The following is a 15,770-nucleotide window of genomic DNA, read 5'->3' on the forward strand; positions in this document are numbered from 1 at the left end:
ATTCAGCAGCTCTTCAAGACCAGTCTCAAATTTAAAATAGGGAGAAACAAAAACTTAGTACTTTGTTTCATCAGAGATGAGGTAGTATACTGATTCATTTAAGAGAAATAATTTTGAAATTCAATTTATTTTGAATTCTGGTGCTTGAAGAAGACCAAAAGATAAATCCAAACCTGTCAAATGACAGGCACTTCTGGGCAAAGTTTCAAGGGACAGCAATCCACATTTCTGATGCCACTTCCTCTCTTCTCAGTCCCAGTTTGCAATCTGGCTCCTTCTCCAACAGCACCACTAAAACTGCTCTCACCAACATTAAAAAACAACCTCCTAAAACCAGATCTAATCATGCCCATTTAAAAAAGACTTGGTTCAAGTGTTGCCATGTAGGTGATGTTTTCTTTAATACCCCATTCAGGGTACAACTAAGAAAAAGACAATTAGTAAAATCATGTATTATAAATTTCTGTCACCTCAATGGGCAGAAGTACCCTGGGAGTAGGCATCACTTTTCACCTTTGAAAGTACAATGCTTGACATATGGTCAGTATCTGTGAAATAAATAAATCGAGGGTTTGCTAAGTTGCCTAGGAAAACCCAATTATCATACTTTTTCTTTGAAATGTTTATAATAAGAACAAACTGAAACAACACAGGAAAAACCTGGAATGTTTCCAGGGACAGTTTTCTTTATAGAATCAAGAAATCTGCCTCAATTTCAAAAAGAAAATTCCAACATTTGGACACTATTATTTTGCTGATTTGTCTACAGCCCTTGAATAAGGGTTACAGACAAAGGCTCAAAGCCTCAAATTTTAGGAACTTCTCTCTGAACATCAAACTTCTTAAATAAAAATAGTAGTAAATGGGTACCCATCACCTGAATATCAATAAGATAGATCCTTTGCCTGCTGGCTATTTTATGTTTATTATATCTGAAACATTTCAAGGAAGAGGTCTCATAACTATACTCCCAAAATGTCAGAATAATCCAGAGAGGCTCACAGTTGCACTACCAACAAAACTGCCTCTGAGAACTCGGAGCGGTGACTAAATGATGACCTATCTGGAACACCTAAAGCTATGGTTTCTCCAGCCATGGGAACTTCCCTTCCAGTCTCCTTCATCTTCAGGTTTGGCTGTTCGTCCTTTCTCCTCTGGGGTTTCCCAGTGCCACTCCTTACACCCCCATCCAGTCTCCTCCTCCCGTTTCTTCTACTCACTCTGCCAGGCATCAGAAACTCAATTAGCCGAATGATACAGTTAGCAAAGGAGAATGGGGAGGGAAAGAGAGAAGGGATTGGAATAAGGAGAAAAGGAGGTAGAGAAACTCACTGCCTACTAATTCCCAGCCACTACCCTACCCTTCCCCCTTATCACTCCTGACGACTTTCAGTCTTCCACATAGCTCACCCAGCCCCCAGTTTCCTCATTCTTCCTTAGTCATCTCATCCTTCCCACAAACCCTGGGGCCCCAGGCCTTGTAGATTTGCTCCTCTGAGATCCCAGGTGCTTAACCCCACCCTGGCTACCGCCTCAGTCCCAGCTTGCATCACAGGGACACACGTGCATGCAGGCACACACACACACCCACAGTCAGAGATAATTCATCTCCCTTGGGCTGGGGTAGGGAGACGAGTGGAGGGGAAGACAGGACAGTAATGGTTAATATAACCTGGGGACTAAACTGAGGACTTCACCACCATTTCAAAACTGTTTCTTTGGGAAATACACTCTGAGTTCCAAATTATCATGAACTTTTAGAACACAATCCTATTAGGAAATGGGGACTGCCTACCATTACTTCCTGATAAATTGTAAACACGTTGTTATACATTTGTAACTGTTGGCTAGGCATGGTGGCTGATGCCTGTAATTCCAGCACTTTGGGAGGCTAAGGCAGGAGGATCTCTTGAGACCAGGAGTTCGAGACTAGCCTGGGCAACAAGGTGAAACCCCATCTCTACAAAAAATACAAAAATTAGATGGGCGTGGTGGCACATGCCTGTGACACCAGCTACCTGGGAGGCTGAAATGGGGGGATCACTTAACCCCAGGAGGTCAAGGCTACAAGTGAGCAGTGATGGTGCCACTGTACTCCAGCCTGGGCAACAGAGCATGACTGTCTCAAAAAAAAAAAAAAATGGTAAGCATTGGATTTATGAAACATCTATATTCCAAAGAATGCGACCATATGGGCTACACCCAAGCTTGTCAAAAGTCTGTTTACTAACCAGAATTTGGTTGGTCACATGTGTAGACTCTGTAAAATTCATGATTCAGTGAATTAGAGCCCTGACCCAGACTTTCTTCCCTGAAGGTTGAGAAACTAAGACACCCTTGTGATGACCCCAGCATAAAAATCTTAAACAGAGTTCATTTTCACTTTTTCTTATCATTTTAGAACCCCAGTCAGTGTACTGGATTTTGAATTAATTATTCTAAGGCACAGGTCTGTATTTTCAACAGCGAGATTACCAAACAGGACCCTTTGAGCTCACCTGAAATGTATGCCTCATTGTTCATTTATTTGATCTCAGGGTGTCAAGGTGTCCTCCTCAGGAAGGACTGAACTTCTTTTCTCCTCTATTCAATGTTGTTTACAAGAGGAACAACCTCCCAGGCAATACTGTGATTCTGACCCTATGACTCAGGGCTTTTGATTCCTCTGGCACATTTTAGTAGTCTCAAGCCTGTTGCAGGCTCCCTGCTCCAGGCCTAAACAAAAGTCTCCTTGGAAAGCGATATTCAAAAGCAAAGCTCACCCAGCTTTTACCAGGCTGCCCTACTTGACAGCCTATAACCTGTCCAAAGCCGCCCTGGTTTCCTGTGGCCTCCAGAAAGAACTCTCCTTATGCCACTGGCTGGCTGCATCCATTAACCCCTTCTCACCAGCTTCCACCCAGTCGAGCAGCAAGGCCCTAACAACCTAAGCAGCATACCAGATAAAAAACAAGCTCCGGCTGGGCGCGGTGGCTCACGCTTGGGCTGAGGCAGGAGAAGGTTGAACTGGGAGGCGGACTTGCATACCGAGATTGCCACTGCACTCACCTGGACGACAGAGACCTAAAAAAAAAAAAAAAACAAGCTCCAGGATTGGCAGAGATAATGGTAAGCCCTTAGGGTTTAAGCCCGATGGCCAACAGAAAACACACCCCAATGGCCAAACCTCCAATTTCAAGAAAAAATTGTACTCATTCACAAATAAAGTGATTAAAAAAAAAAAAGAAAAAATTTCTCTTAGACAAGAATAGTAGTATATTGTGAAGAAGCCAACCAAACTTATTACACACAAAAAAATATGCAAAAGCATGTTAAAAAAAAAAAAGGATAGTAGCAATAAATGGTTCTACAGAGAAGAGCAATCCTGAAAACAGACAATTTGAAATATTTACGCCAAGAACCGGGAGTGGTGGCCCATGTCTGTAATCCCAGCACTTTGGGAGGCTGAGATGGGAGGATCACTTGAGCACAGGAATTTGAGATCAGCCTGGGCAATACAGGGAGACCCTATCTCTACAAAACATAAAAAATAAAAATCAGCTGGGTGTCGTGGTATGCACCTGTGGTCCCAGCTACTTGGGAGGCTGAAGGTGGGTGGGGGATCACTTGAGCCCAGGAGTTACAGGCTGCGGTAAGCCTTGACTATACAACTGTACTCCACCCTGGGAGACAGAGGGGGGACCCTGTCTCCAAAGAGAAAAAAAAAAAAAAGAAAAAGAAGTATTTATGCCAAGGAAGGAGCTTTTTGCCTAGGTACTAATATTCAGGAAGCAGAAATATGAAAACAAAATGCGGCTGGCTGTGAGAAAAATTAGGCAAGGGAGGAAAGTAGCCTTTTTTAGGCAAAAGGAGGAAGGGCAGGAAAGGCTGACTACGAGTAAAGAGAAATACTATGAGAATATCTGACAGTTAAAGGAACTTAAAATAATTTACTTGGTACGCTGACTTGCTCGACAATTTTACATATTCAATTCACCCAACAATGCTTTTTTTTTTTTTTTTTTTGGAGCCTCCATGATATGCTTTGGCTGTGTCCCCACCCAAATTTCATCTTGAATTGTAGTCCCCATAATCCCTACGTGTTGTGGGAGGGACCCGGTGGGAGGCAATTTAATCATGGGGTGGTTTTCCCCCAAGCTGCTGTTCTAGAGATAGTGAGTGAGTTCTGACAAGATCTGATGGTTCTATAAGGGGCTTTTCAAACTTTCGGTCTGCACTTCTCCTTGCTGCCCCCATGTAAAGAAGGACGTGTTTGCTCCCCCTTCCGCCATGATTATAAGTTTCCTGAAGCCTCCCCAGCCATGCTGAACTGTGAGTCAATTAAACATCTTTCCTTTATAAATTACCCAGTCTTGGGTATGTTTTTATTAGCAGCGTGAGAACGGACTAATACACCCCCACTATGTGCCAAGTATTTTCTAGAAAATTCACATTTTAAGACTTGAATTTCAAAGACCTGAAGTTAGTGGACTAAGAACAATCTAAAGATTTCCAAAAGGGTCCATGTGCTTTTTTGTTAAACACAAACAAACATTAGAAATACAATGGAAAAGCTACCTATGCAACTATGGAGAGAAGGAAGCCGCTGCAGTGGTTGCTCCCTTGGCCTATTTTCATTCATTCTCTCTTAGACCCAATCAACATCTACTGATTCTACTAGGCCTCTTGCTTGGCTTTATCCAGGGCAAAGAGATGACTAGAACTCTTCATGGAGCTTAAAACCAAATACAGAACATCAGACATGCCAATACATAGTTATACATTAAGACAGCCTGAGATGAAAGGATATCACAGCATAACTGGGTGGTCAGAATAGGAAGTAAACACTTCTGACTAGGTAATTGTAGAAGCTTAATGAAGCCAAAGACTGAGGGGGTGGATTATCGAGGATGGGCACGATTTTAATAAGAGAGATGGAGTAGGTATTCCACAGGTAGGAAGCGCACATACAAAAGTGAGAAACAGGCCCAGTGCAGTGACTCATGCCTGTAATCCCAACACTTTGGGAGGCAAAGGCAGGAGGATTGCTTGAGCCCAGGAGTTCAAGATCAGCCTGGGCATGATGGCAAAACCCTGTCTCTACAAAAAACACAAAAATTATCTAGGCATGGTGGCATGCACCTATAGTCCCAGCTACTCAAGGAGGCTGAGATGGGAGGACTGCTTGAGCCTGGGGGGTCGAGGCTGCAGTGAGCCACGATCATACCACTGCACTCCAGCCTGGGTGACAGAGTAAGACCTCATCTCAAAAAAAAAACAAAAAAATTAAATTATTTTAAAAGTGAGAAATAAAGAGTAGTTACGTGTTTCCTGCATTTTTCCTATATCCACTTGAGGTCAGCGATTAGCTATCAACAGGTAAAATGACCAATCTTCAAAGAGTGGTGAACTTCTAAAAATGTGGAGGTTCCACCTGATAAGGGCACCACACGTAAATGCCTGCATATTTCAGTAACTTCAGATTTCTTACACCTAGCAAATAAATGTCATTGAATTGGCCAATTTCCTGCCCCAGGTTTCCTGATATGACTTCTGAGCTGGTGTCTGGAGGCCCAGGACCTCTCTGTTCCACGCCTTCCTTGCAGCGGCACCTACACTGCCACTGGTTCAAATTCTTTGAATTTGAAAATAAATTAAATAAAATACATTAACTACTTCAAGCTTGTATTGCAAATACCATTCCAACTGTGTGCTAAAAGGAGGCTGCACTTGAGAATAATTTAATACACATTTTCTAAACTATTCCTTCAACCACGTGTTTTTTCCCCCCTGCATTCCTAACTCACCAGGCTGTTGAAGGTTAATTGCAACGATGCATGCAAAAGTGTCTGTCTGGCACCTGTTACCTGGAATGCTGATGTCTGGGTCCAAGTTGCAGCTGGCCATCTGGAGCTTCATACAGCTCTTCTACCTCATACACATTTGCATCAGCGTCCTCCATGCTGCTGGAATTCTGCCATTCCAACTCTTGAGTTTTCCGTATAGCCATAATAAATGGCAAGTTCTCGTACTCTGGTATTTCCTCATAATGGCGTATATTTTCATACTCTGGTGCACAGAGGCTTGTAACAGACTTGTAAGGTGCCTGAGATGATGACTCCCGGGAGAGCATTTGGTCATCCAAAGACTCAGCTCTCAGACCATTAGCTGCACTGGTCTGGCCCCGAGACTTCTTCCTCTTCTTTTGAGATTCCAGGCTATAGTTTTCTGTGGAATATGCCTTGATGGGTTTACTTCTCTTCTCCTCTCCTACCAACAAGCCTTGCCAATCACTTTCAATCCCCTTCTGCTCTCCACTGGAGAGGTGGCCTGTGGTGGTGTCTCCGAGTTGGCTACTCTTGGACCAAAATTTTTGAAAGTCACTCTTCGTGAAACAGATGGACAGTTTCATGCTGAGCAACTTTTTAAATGAGTTTTTCTTTGTAGAGTCTTTGCAAGGCTTAGTGCACTTTTCCACATCCATAGCAGATAACGATTTTGCTCTGGGCTTGGTTAGGGCTGTTGAAGGCTCACTGTTTGACGATACGGTGACAGACTTTAAGGATTCTGGGTTCCCTGAAAATGGTAAAATAGGATGAGGTAACTTCCACACTGGCTTTTCTGAAGCCCGTTTAGGCATATCAAAGGAGGATGACACACCACGGTTTTGGGCACACAAATGCTGAAGGTGATTTCTTTCTAGACTCTTCTCTGAACTTTTTTCTTCACTTGAAGGATAAGAACTTTTTTCCACAAGCTCCTCGGAGGCAGCCTTTTTAAGCACTCCTGTAGCAGGCAAGCTATGTCTTTGAGGTTTTTTGGGGACAATTCGTAGAGAATTTTCCTCTTTTATAACAGATTCCTTTTGCATTTGAGGGGCAGAAACTCCCAGGTTTCTCCCAGATTGCGAATGTTCATTGCAAGTTAATTTGAGCTGCTTAGGCAGGCTCATAGATAGAGTACATCTTAAAAAATCGGTCCCTTCGTCCACAGCAAGCGACATACTAGAACCATCTACAGTTGTGCTGTCAGAGCTCAAATTAGAGTCTGTATCAAAAGAAGGTGCCATTTTTTCAAAGGAAGATGTTTCATCACCCATGGCTTTCTGTGAATTGACTAAGTCCTGTGTGTCACTGTTGGATTCCATATTCAATTCACTTTTATTTCCCAGCTTCATTTTATCCACCTGTTCCTGCTTACACAAAACATTCTGATGAAGAACACTGATTTTATTGATTTTCAAACTATTTTCAGTAAGACAGGAAGAGCTACTGTCTGAATTCCCTGGTTCTTCAGTGCTTTCACTAGGAGTATCTACACACCTTTGGCGTAACAGACGAGCAGTTCGTGTCTTTCTGGGCTTGGGAGTTGGAAATCTTGGGGTATATGGTACTAAATGAATTTCTAAGGGACCAAGGTCTTTGACTTCTGATTTCTTACTAACTCCATCTGAAGATATAAAAGTACTCCTTTTCCCATTTTCCAGAGCCTCTAGTTCAGATGACTGAAAGCAATTATTGCTTTTTTCACTGTCATCCTGGCAAGTTTCAAAATGTTCACATTCATCACTAGGAAGCTGTAAGTGGCAACTGTGATGATCAGGAACTTTTTCAAAGCTGGATGGGGAAGGTGACAGATCTGCAAATTCAATTCTGAATTGCCCATTTGAATTACAGCCACCATTCATTTCTGGGCTGTCTGTGGGCCTGTGCGTCTGTGCGGAAATAAAAGGTGGCATTCGGTGTATTAAGGCATCTTTGAGCTTCTCTTCTAAAATGCTTGCCTTTAAAACAACCCCACCCTGATTCTTGGCTTTTTCACCATACAAATCACATTTACTCCTAGTTTTTATAGTCAAAGTCTCATCAATTTTACTGTTTTCTAAATTTGCATTCATTTCCAGGGGCTCTAAAACAAGCTGCTTTACACACAAATTCTCTCCATGGCCCAGCTTATGGATACACTCAGAACTACAGGAACACATTGGTGAAATACAATCACTGCTCTGATCGTCTTCATATTTACAATTAAAGTTGTCAGTGCTTTCAGCTAATTCCTGTTTATGCCCTTCCAGGTTCAACATGATTTTCCTTGATGGTGACTGCCCAATGTCTCGAACAGGTGAGCTCTTCAGGACTTTTGGTTTTGGGGCTATTGCTGGTTTCATTTTCTTTGTTGACTGTGGAACACTAGAAATCACAATGTCGGGTTTAGGTGCAATAGGAGGTGGAGCTGGCTTATTATTTGCCACAACAAACTTGGGCTTGGGGGCCACTGGTGGCTTCTTCATCTCTAGAAAGGAAAAAATAATAATTTGATGTCAAAACAACCAAAGCACAAAATGATACATGATTAAATCTGATAGCATTTTTTACTTTTAACAATATGACCTTGCCTTTTACAGAATATGTTACATTATATAGTATCAATATTACTCCTGAAAATTCCTTAAATTGTCTTTCAATTCCATACATAGCTTTGGGTCTATTGTACATTTTTAACTAAATCCAATACAGTTTGTTTCTCCAACTTTGGAACTGGTTACCATATCTTTTTTTCTTCTTCTTCTTCTTTTTTTTTTGTGAGACGGAGTCTTGCCCTGTCACCCAGGCTGGAGTGCAGTGACGCGATCTCGGCTCACTGCAACCTCTGCCTCCAGGGTTCAAGTGATTCTCCTGCCTCAGCCTCCTGAGTAGCTGGGATTACAAGTGCGCGCCACCACATCCGGCTAAGTTTTGTATTTTTAGTAGAGGCGGGGTTTCACCATGTTGATCAGGCTGGTCTCGAACTCCTGACCTCGTGATCCACCCACCTCAGCCTCCCAAAGTGCTGGGATTATAGGCGTGAGCCACCGTGCCCAGCCCATCATATCTTTCATTGACAATAAATGAAATAATTGACTTCAGTTTGGGATCCACATAGTAGTTCTTCAATTCATTTGCCAAGTGCTGAAAGTTGAATTTGCCTAAGTTAAATGTAGGATGCAACTCTTTAAACTTCTCATGTGAATAAGCAGTAGTAGTCTTCTATCTCAAGGATAATATAATTGAGTTGTATAAATAAATGCCTTTTATCAATGATCTGTCTACCTCAATAGACAGAACCCCAAAACAATATTAAAAAAGGAAGACAGAAATCAGAAATTTTCTAAATTTAAAAACTGAAAATTAATTCTTTGGTATTATTTAAGGCTCATAATAAACCTGGTATTTCTTTCTGCAAGAGTTATTAGTTGGGAATTTTCATTATATTCCTTCACGGAGCTCTATTTTTTAAAAAGTCACATGTCTAGGCCCTACCCCAGAGTGAACTAGTTAGAGTTTCTGGGGATAGATCCTGGACATCTGGACATCTTTTAAGTTCCACAGGTGGTTATGTTGTTTATCCCTCATTAACATCCACTGTTCTAGTATATTTAAAAGATAACCACAATTTCTAGTGTAGCAATTCTTCCTAGACATTATATATAAGGTATTTAACTAACACCTATTATACAATGCTACATCGGTACAGATCTGCTCCTATACTATAGGAACCTAATAAAAACGTTACACAAAAGACCTACAAAGCAAAAAGATAAATAAAGCCTGTATATCTGTAAGTTCCCTTACGTTCTTAAACCTACACTGTCATATTATTGATCATATTTCCCCAAGGAGACGTGAGATAAAAAATATTTTATCTTTTACGTTTATATTTGTTCCTTTGACAGGATCTAACACTTAATAAAAACTTAATTTACTGAAAAAACTTTTCAAAATACCTGCTGCAAAGGACTGCTGGATGTTTTTTAATTACTTGAATAGACAGGGGCTCTGATATTTCATTTGGTGATGACTTCCTTTTGAACAAAGGAAATTAGTCACGACACTTGGGAAGCTATTACACGGAACTGAGTTTTATTAAAAAAAGAGGAGTAGGGTGCTCTACTTCCTTTTACCAACCAAGGAAGAATTCCCTAAATCTCTACTTCTATGTGTGCAATAAAGATTATATGATGTATATGATGATATATGTCTTCTCACCCAATTTCTAGGTATAATGTCATCATCAGTAAAAAAATTAATTATTTTTGAAATAATGCAAATTCCTATACTACATAATTTCAGTTAGCTGTTCAATAAGCATAGTTAATTTTGTCTGAGTTTTTAGGCAGAAAATAACTGAAAAACCTTTCAAATCCTAGTGAGAAACCTAGTTGTAAATGTCTATTAAGTTAAACCCTCCATTTATTAAGTCAAGTCTTAAGAGAAAGTATGAATGCCTTAGGCCTCTTCCCAACAGCCCATCTTACTCAGTTAAGACTGTCAAGTTCATTTTATTTCTGTAACCATTATCAAAACATCCTACCTCTGGGATTTTTAAAATAATTTTTTAAAAATTAGTTTTGGCAGCCTGGCATAGTGGCTCATGCCTGTAATCCCAGCACCTTGGGAGGCCAAGGTGGGAGGATTGCTTGAGCTCAGAAATTGGAGACCAGCCTGGGCAACACAGTAAGACCCCGTCTCCATGAAAACAAACAAAAAATAGTTTCGTAAAATGAAGAGTTCTTGAGATTGGCCGTACCATATGAATGTACTTAACACTTCTGAACTATACACTTAAAAATGAGTAAGATGGTAAATTTATCTTATGTGCTATTTTACCACCGTTGGAAGAAAACTTCATCTCATCAAATTAATCTTTTACTTTCCGTATCTTAGAACCTTGTCAGAAGCTTTAGGGTCATGTAAATATCATTTTTTAAAAATCCCTGGTACCAATTTTACTTTTTAAAAAATGTGTTTTGTACACAAATCTGCTTCCAAGAGATATAAATTCCTGTTCTAGTGTCACAGAAATTCAATTAACTACGTATGAGCTAGAGTTGATTCCCAATAAATATAGCAAAGCCCTATTACGTACATAAAGCCCTCAACGCATACTCACTGAATTCAATTAATAACTGTGAACTTGGGCTTGCCACTGTTAGTTAACTGTGTATTGAAGGAAGTCAAAGACATAACTCAGGGAGCTGGCTAACCTAATTGTGGGCCGACCTGGCTGCCTCACTTTCCTTCCTTATAAATGGGGGAGTTGACCAGGCCTCTAAAGCCCATAGCAATCTGAGATGATAACTTCTGAGATACTCATTTCAGAAGAACCTTATGTACTGTGGCCTCTTTCTCCTGCGTTGATGTTTTTTCAGTGCACCTTTGTCTGTATTCAGCATAAGACACAAGCTCCAGAAGGGCAGGCACTTTGTCTCATTCACTGATGTATCCCAGTGCTAACAACAGGGCCTGGGAATAATCACAGCTGCCACATACACATACTCTTTAATATGTCTCCATAACAGAAAATTTCTTCTTTAAAAATAATCACACTCAAAACTGTACATCCATTTTAATGTAGAATAATATTTTGAAAAGTTAGCAGGAATCAATTTCAATAGGATTATTGAATAATTCCTTAATTATTAATAGGAACAAGTGTTCAACTAAGTCACTGGTATAGCAATATCCAAAATCCTTCATTATTTTTTTTTTCATGGCTCTATTTTGGAAGAAACACAACTCAAAAAATAATAAGCCATTATATTATGGTCTACTCCAATGTGAAATAAGTGCATGACATTTGGCAACAAATCTAGCACCTTTGGATCTTAATACTGTATCAACAGTCAGACCCAAAGCTTCTTAGAGCAAAGCAGCAAATCTTTTATTTACACAGCTGTTTGGCTCCAGGGAAATATAAGGTAAGAAAGTAAAGCACTAGTACCATTTTACTATTACAAACATACTCGTCATCTGTTACACGCAGATGGCTGTGGTTCATGTGTACACTCTCTGGCTACTGGACCAGCTAAAATGCAAAGCACAGACAATGAGACAGTGACCTGTACATGTTCAAAAGGACACAAAATATATACCTATATATACCTATAATTCTCTCTCCTTTTTTCTTTTCTTTTTTTTTTTTTTTTTTTTTTTTTGAGACAGAGTCTTGCTCTGTCACCCAGGCTAGAGTGCAGTGGCTCGATCTTGGCTCACCACAACCTCTGCCTCCCCAGATCAAGCAATTTTCATCTCAGCCTCCCGAATAGCTGGGACTACAGGTGCACCCCACCACACCTGGCTAATTTTTGTATTTTTAGTAGAGACAGGGTTTTGCCATGTTGGCTAGGCTGGTCTCGAACTCCTGACCTCAAGTGATCCACCCGCCTTGGCCTCCCAAAGTGATAGAATTACAGGCGTGAGCCACCGCGCCCAGCCTCTCCTTTTTCATATATAGCTTAAAATAATTCTGAAATTTCCACTAAGGGCAGATTATTTTATAGATGCAGAAAAACAAAGCAAGCTTTTCTGCTGGATACATACAACCTAGAATGTTCCACAACGTTCCTTTTATTTTCTTAAATTAAACCAACCCTTCCAAATACCACAGATTAGATTCAAAAGCAAAAATCCCCTCCCTTAACTTCAAATAACCTTCCTAAACGTTTCAATGAATTTGACTATTGTTCCCAAAAAGCACCATAATCAGCTTGTAAGAACTATGTATACATATAAGAATGGGTAGAAATAAAACCCCAGTTCTCTTCCATATTCCCCATCTAGACACCAGAAAGAATTATAATAAATCCAACAGATGGGTGAGCAAAAAGTAGTCGATGCTTCTCAGCCAGCAATGCTAAAAATCAACCAACTCGGCTAGACACAGGAAGTGTCCCACTTTAAACACCACAAAAATTTCTGTGGATTTCTTTAATTGTAAAGTTGATAAAATACAAAAATAGCTTGCATTATTTTAGGATAATTCAAATGCAAGAATCATGAACTTCCAGTCTGGGCCCTAGAAATTGGGTTTACATAAATGTCAAATTACATGCTTCTGTGCCTGTTTCTTATAAACTGTTAAGACTGGAATTGAAAACTGATACATATAAGATACGGTTATTTTAAATACATTTGACACCTCCACAAAGGAAAGAACTAAAACTGGCTGGAAGGATTTTAAAATTTCCAACCACTTTTAATTTAAATCAATTTCTTGATCGAAGGTAAGGCACAGAAATGTAGGATGAAAATAATTTACCTTATGTAAGTATAAACCCTCCCTTTGGCAAAGAAAAGAGAGTTTATAAAGATATCTCATATAAGTGCATATAACATCAAAAAGGAAAGACCCACACAACACCTACTTCTTGCTTTCTTTTCCTATTGGCTAACTTCTTGTTTCGTTTGTTGTAATCTGATCACAGGGAGCAATGCAACACAATATATCTAGGCTTTAGAAATAATACAAATCAGAACATTTGAGTGCTGTTTGACAGTTTCAGGTTGCAAGAATTTTAAACAAATGCCAAGTAAAGCAATGAAAATTTAATCTGATACTTAAGTGCTGATTCTGGAAGTAACTTTGAGAAGAAGCTTTAAACTATTTCACTATAAAATTTCTAATGAAAGTTTGTTTCAACGTGGACAAAAACGTAAAATAATCCGTAACACATAAGTTCTGGTTTAAAAATTAACCTATGTACTTATAAAGTGAACGTAACACCACTTTGGTAATTATTTTGTAAAACAGAAATTGTTCCTTAAGAATGTTCAGAAACACAACGTCTAGAATTGCTGAAAATCCACACAAAGACAGAGGCTTTGTCATTTGGATGAAGGGGAAAGAACTACGGGAGGCAGGCAGAAAATAAAGCTTTGTTTACCCTAATCAGGTAGAAACAAACAAAGTATCTGTAATTGGGTGCAGACAAGCAAAAACAAACAAACAAGAACAAAAACAAAAAAAACCTCAACAATCTCAACTCCTCTGCTTCTCAGGTAACAGAGGTAAAATCACCAGGACATGACAATGTGTACGCCTCTTTAAAATGGGTAAAAGGTTTACCAGCAGATACAAGGTTGAAAGTGACTCACTTAGTGGCCAAATTGAACACGCTGAGAACACTGCCTTTGCCTATAATAACTGATTTATTAACTTGGGAATCTACACTATTTTCACATGCAAAGGCGAAGTCCTCGCACTGCTGGAGAGATGAGCGAACGCCCTTTATACATCGCATTTCACCTGGTGCAGAGCCCCCAGCACAGTCCCCCTTGGAAGGGAGATCCCGAGAAATCCCGGGTTTCCAAACAGCCCCTCTGGGCAGGAAAAGACGAGAAATCAGGCAGCGAATCCCATTAGCTCCGCGCTTGCCGAGGTGCTCGGCAAAGGTACGGGGCACACAACTCGCCCACCCCGGCGAAGAAAGTTGCTCGCGAGCCCAAGCCTAGCAGCGCTCGCCACAAACTTTCCCGCGGCAGCGCGAGCGCCGTCACTTACCGGCTGCAGAAGTCATGATTCCCCGATGCAGCTCGCTTCCCCGCTCGGCCCCTCAATCCATGTTCCCCTTTCAGTCCATTGTTCCCACAGTTCGGGTAGAAGAGAAAAGCCCCCGCAGCGCCCACATTCCGTCCCGCCGCCCCGCGGCGCAGCCTGAGCGCCACACAAAGGACGCGGCCGGCTCCAGCGACCCTGCGGCGCTCCCGGGCGCGAGCCGCCGGGGGCGGGCGGGCGAGCACTAGCACCGCCCCGCAGAGCTGCACGCTGACAGCCAGGCGCGGGAACGAGCAGTGCTCTCTTCGGCTCCGCTGGCGCGTGCCCTTCTCCGGCTCCAAAAATCAGCAGTGCTCCGGGCGCCCCCTGCTAGTCGCGGCCGTAAAAGGCAGACAAAAGCCCTGGCCTCCTCCAATCGGAGGGCTCGAGCTTCAGCTCGCTCCCGCCTCTCTCGCTTACACGCTCACTCTTTTCTCCAATATGCGGGCTCGAAAAGGGGGCGTGAGCGGCGAGGCATGTTGGGAATTGTAGTTTTCTAGACCCACGGGACGGGCAGGAGCTGGAGCTCCGTGCCGCCTGTTCTCCCGCCTTCATTTCCCATCGTGCTGAGGCGGGTGGCATGGCGGAGAAGGATGACACCGGAGTTTGACGAAGAGGTGGTTTTTGAGGTAAGAGGAAAATGGCGGTGGGTGTGGATTGCCTTTGTTTGAGAAGGACGAGACGGAAAGCGGGGAGGCAAGGCGTTCCCGGGGCGAGGGATCGGGTGACGCGCTCCAGCTGGCCTCGACCACCGAACCCCAGCGATTTCAGGGCCTAGTGTCCGTCGTCGCCTGACAGGTGTAGCCAGAGGCGCCCTGGCCGTGGCCGGCCTCTATCTCGGGCCCGCCCAGAATTCCCGGACGGTGCCTGCTTGCCAGGCCCTGGGCTGGAGCGTTGTCTCTTCCTTCCTGGGAATGGATGTGCCGCGTGGGGACTGCGCCCGGCTGGGGCGGGGCCGAATCGTGCCTTTTAGATAGTCACAACTTAGCCTCCTTTTCCATCCGCGATTTTTTTGGGTCAGTATCCAGAAGTGCGTCAGGTCACTGTTGATCGTCAAGGCGTGGCCCTCGGAATGAAGGCAGCAGGTGCCCGTTTTCTAACACGGTTTAAAGTCTATATGTGGGACCTACTGTGGGTGGTTAGGGCCGGGGCATCTCAGCATCTAGATTCGATTCTTTTGTCCTTTGCTGTTGCGCTAGGTGTAGCCAGTTCTTCTGACTCGAGGCTCTAGATGTGAGTGCTTTTGTGTGGGACTATTTTAAGACGTTCTCTGCCATCTTGAATGAAAAAAATCGGGCGAGTGTTTTTGATGCCATTTTTTCCAGACACAGGTCAAAACTCGCACCCCTGTACATATGTGTATTGCATGTATACGCTTTACTTTTATTTATCCAACTAGATTTTAAGAAAATTTGAAAATGAAGTGGCCCATGCCATAC

At 42.1% G+C, this 15,770-nt stretch overlaps 2 protein-coding genes across 2 annotated transcripts in view; one reads left to right on the top strand and one right to left on the bottom strand.

Moving 5' to 3' along the window:
- FGD6 (FYVE, RhoGEF and PH domain containing 6) overlaps positions 1–14,441 on the bottom strand; it is a 141,293-nt gene extending 126,852 nt beyond the window's left edge. The window contains exons 1-2 of the mRNA XM_032171614.2: positions 14,299–14,441; positions 5,847–8,271 (exon numbers count right to left, since the gene is read on the bottom strand). Coding sequence (XP_032027505.1) covers positions 5,847–8,271; positions 14,299–14,314 — 2,441 coding nt within the window. The 5' untranslated portion in view covers positions 14,315–14,441. The remainder of the gene's footprint in view (positions 1–5,846; positions 8,272–14,298) is intronic.
- A 406-nt stretch (positions 14,442–14,847) lies between these two features.
- VEZT (vezatin, adherens junctions transmembrane protein) overlaps positions 14,848–15,770 on the top strand; it is an 83,699-nt gene continuing 82,776 nt past the window's right edge. The window contains exon 1 of the mRNA XM_032170934.2: positions 14,848–14,960. Coding sequence (XP_032026825.1) covers positions 14,925–14,960 — 36 coding nt within the window. The 5' untranslated portion in view covers positions 14,848–14,924. The remainder of the gene's footprint in view (positions 14,961–15,770) is intronic.

Source organism: Hylobates moloch, unplaced genomic scaffold, assembly GCF_009828535.3.
Source record: "Hylobates moloch isolate HMO894 unplaced genomic scaffold, HMol_V3 SCAFFOLD_12, whole genome shotgun sequence".
Classification (NCBI taxonomy): domain Eukaryota; kingdom Metazoa; phylum Chordata; class Mammalia; order Primates; family Hylobatidae; genus Hylobates; species Hylobates moloch.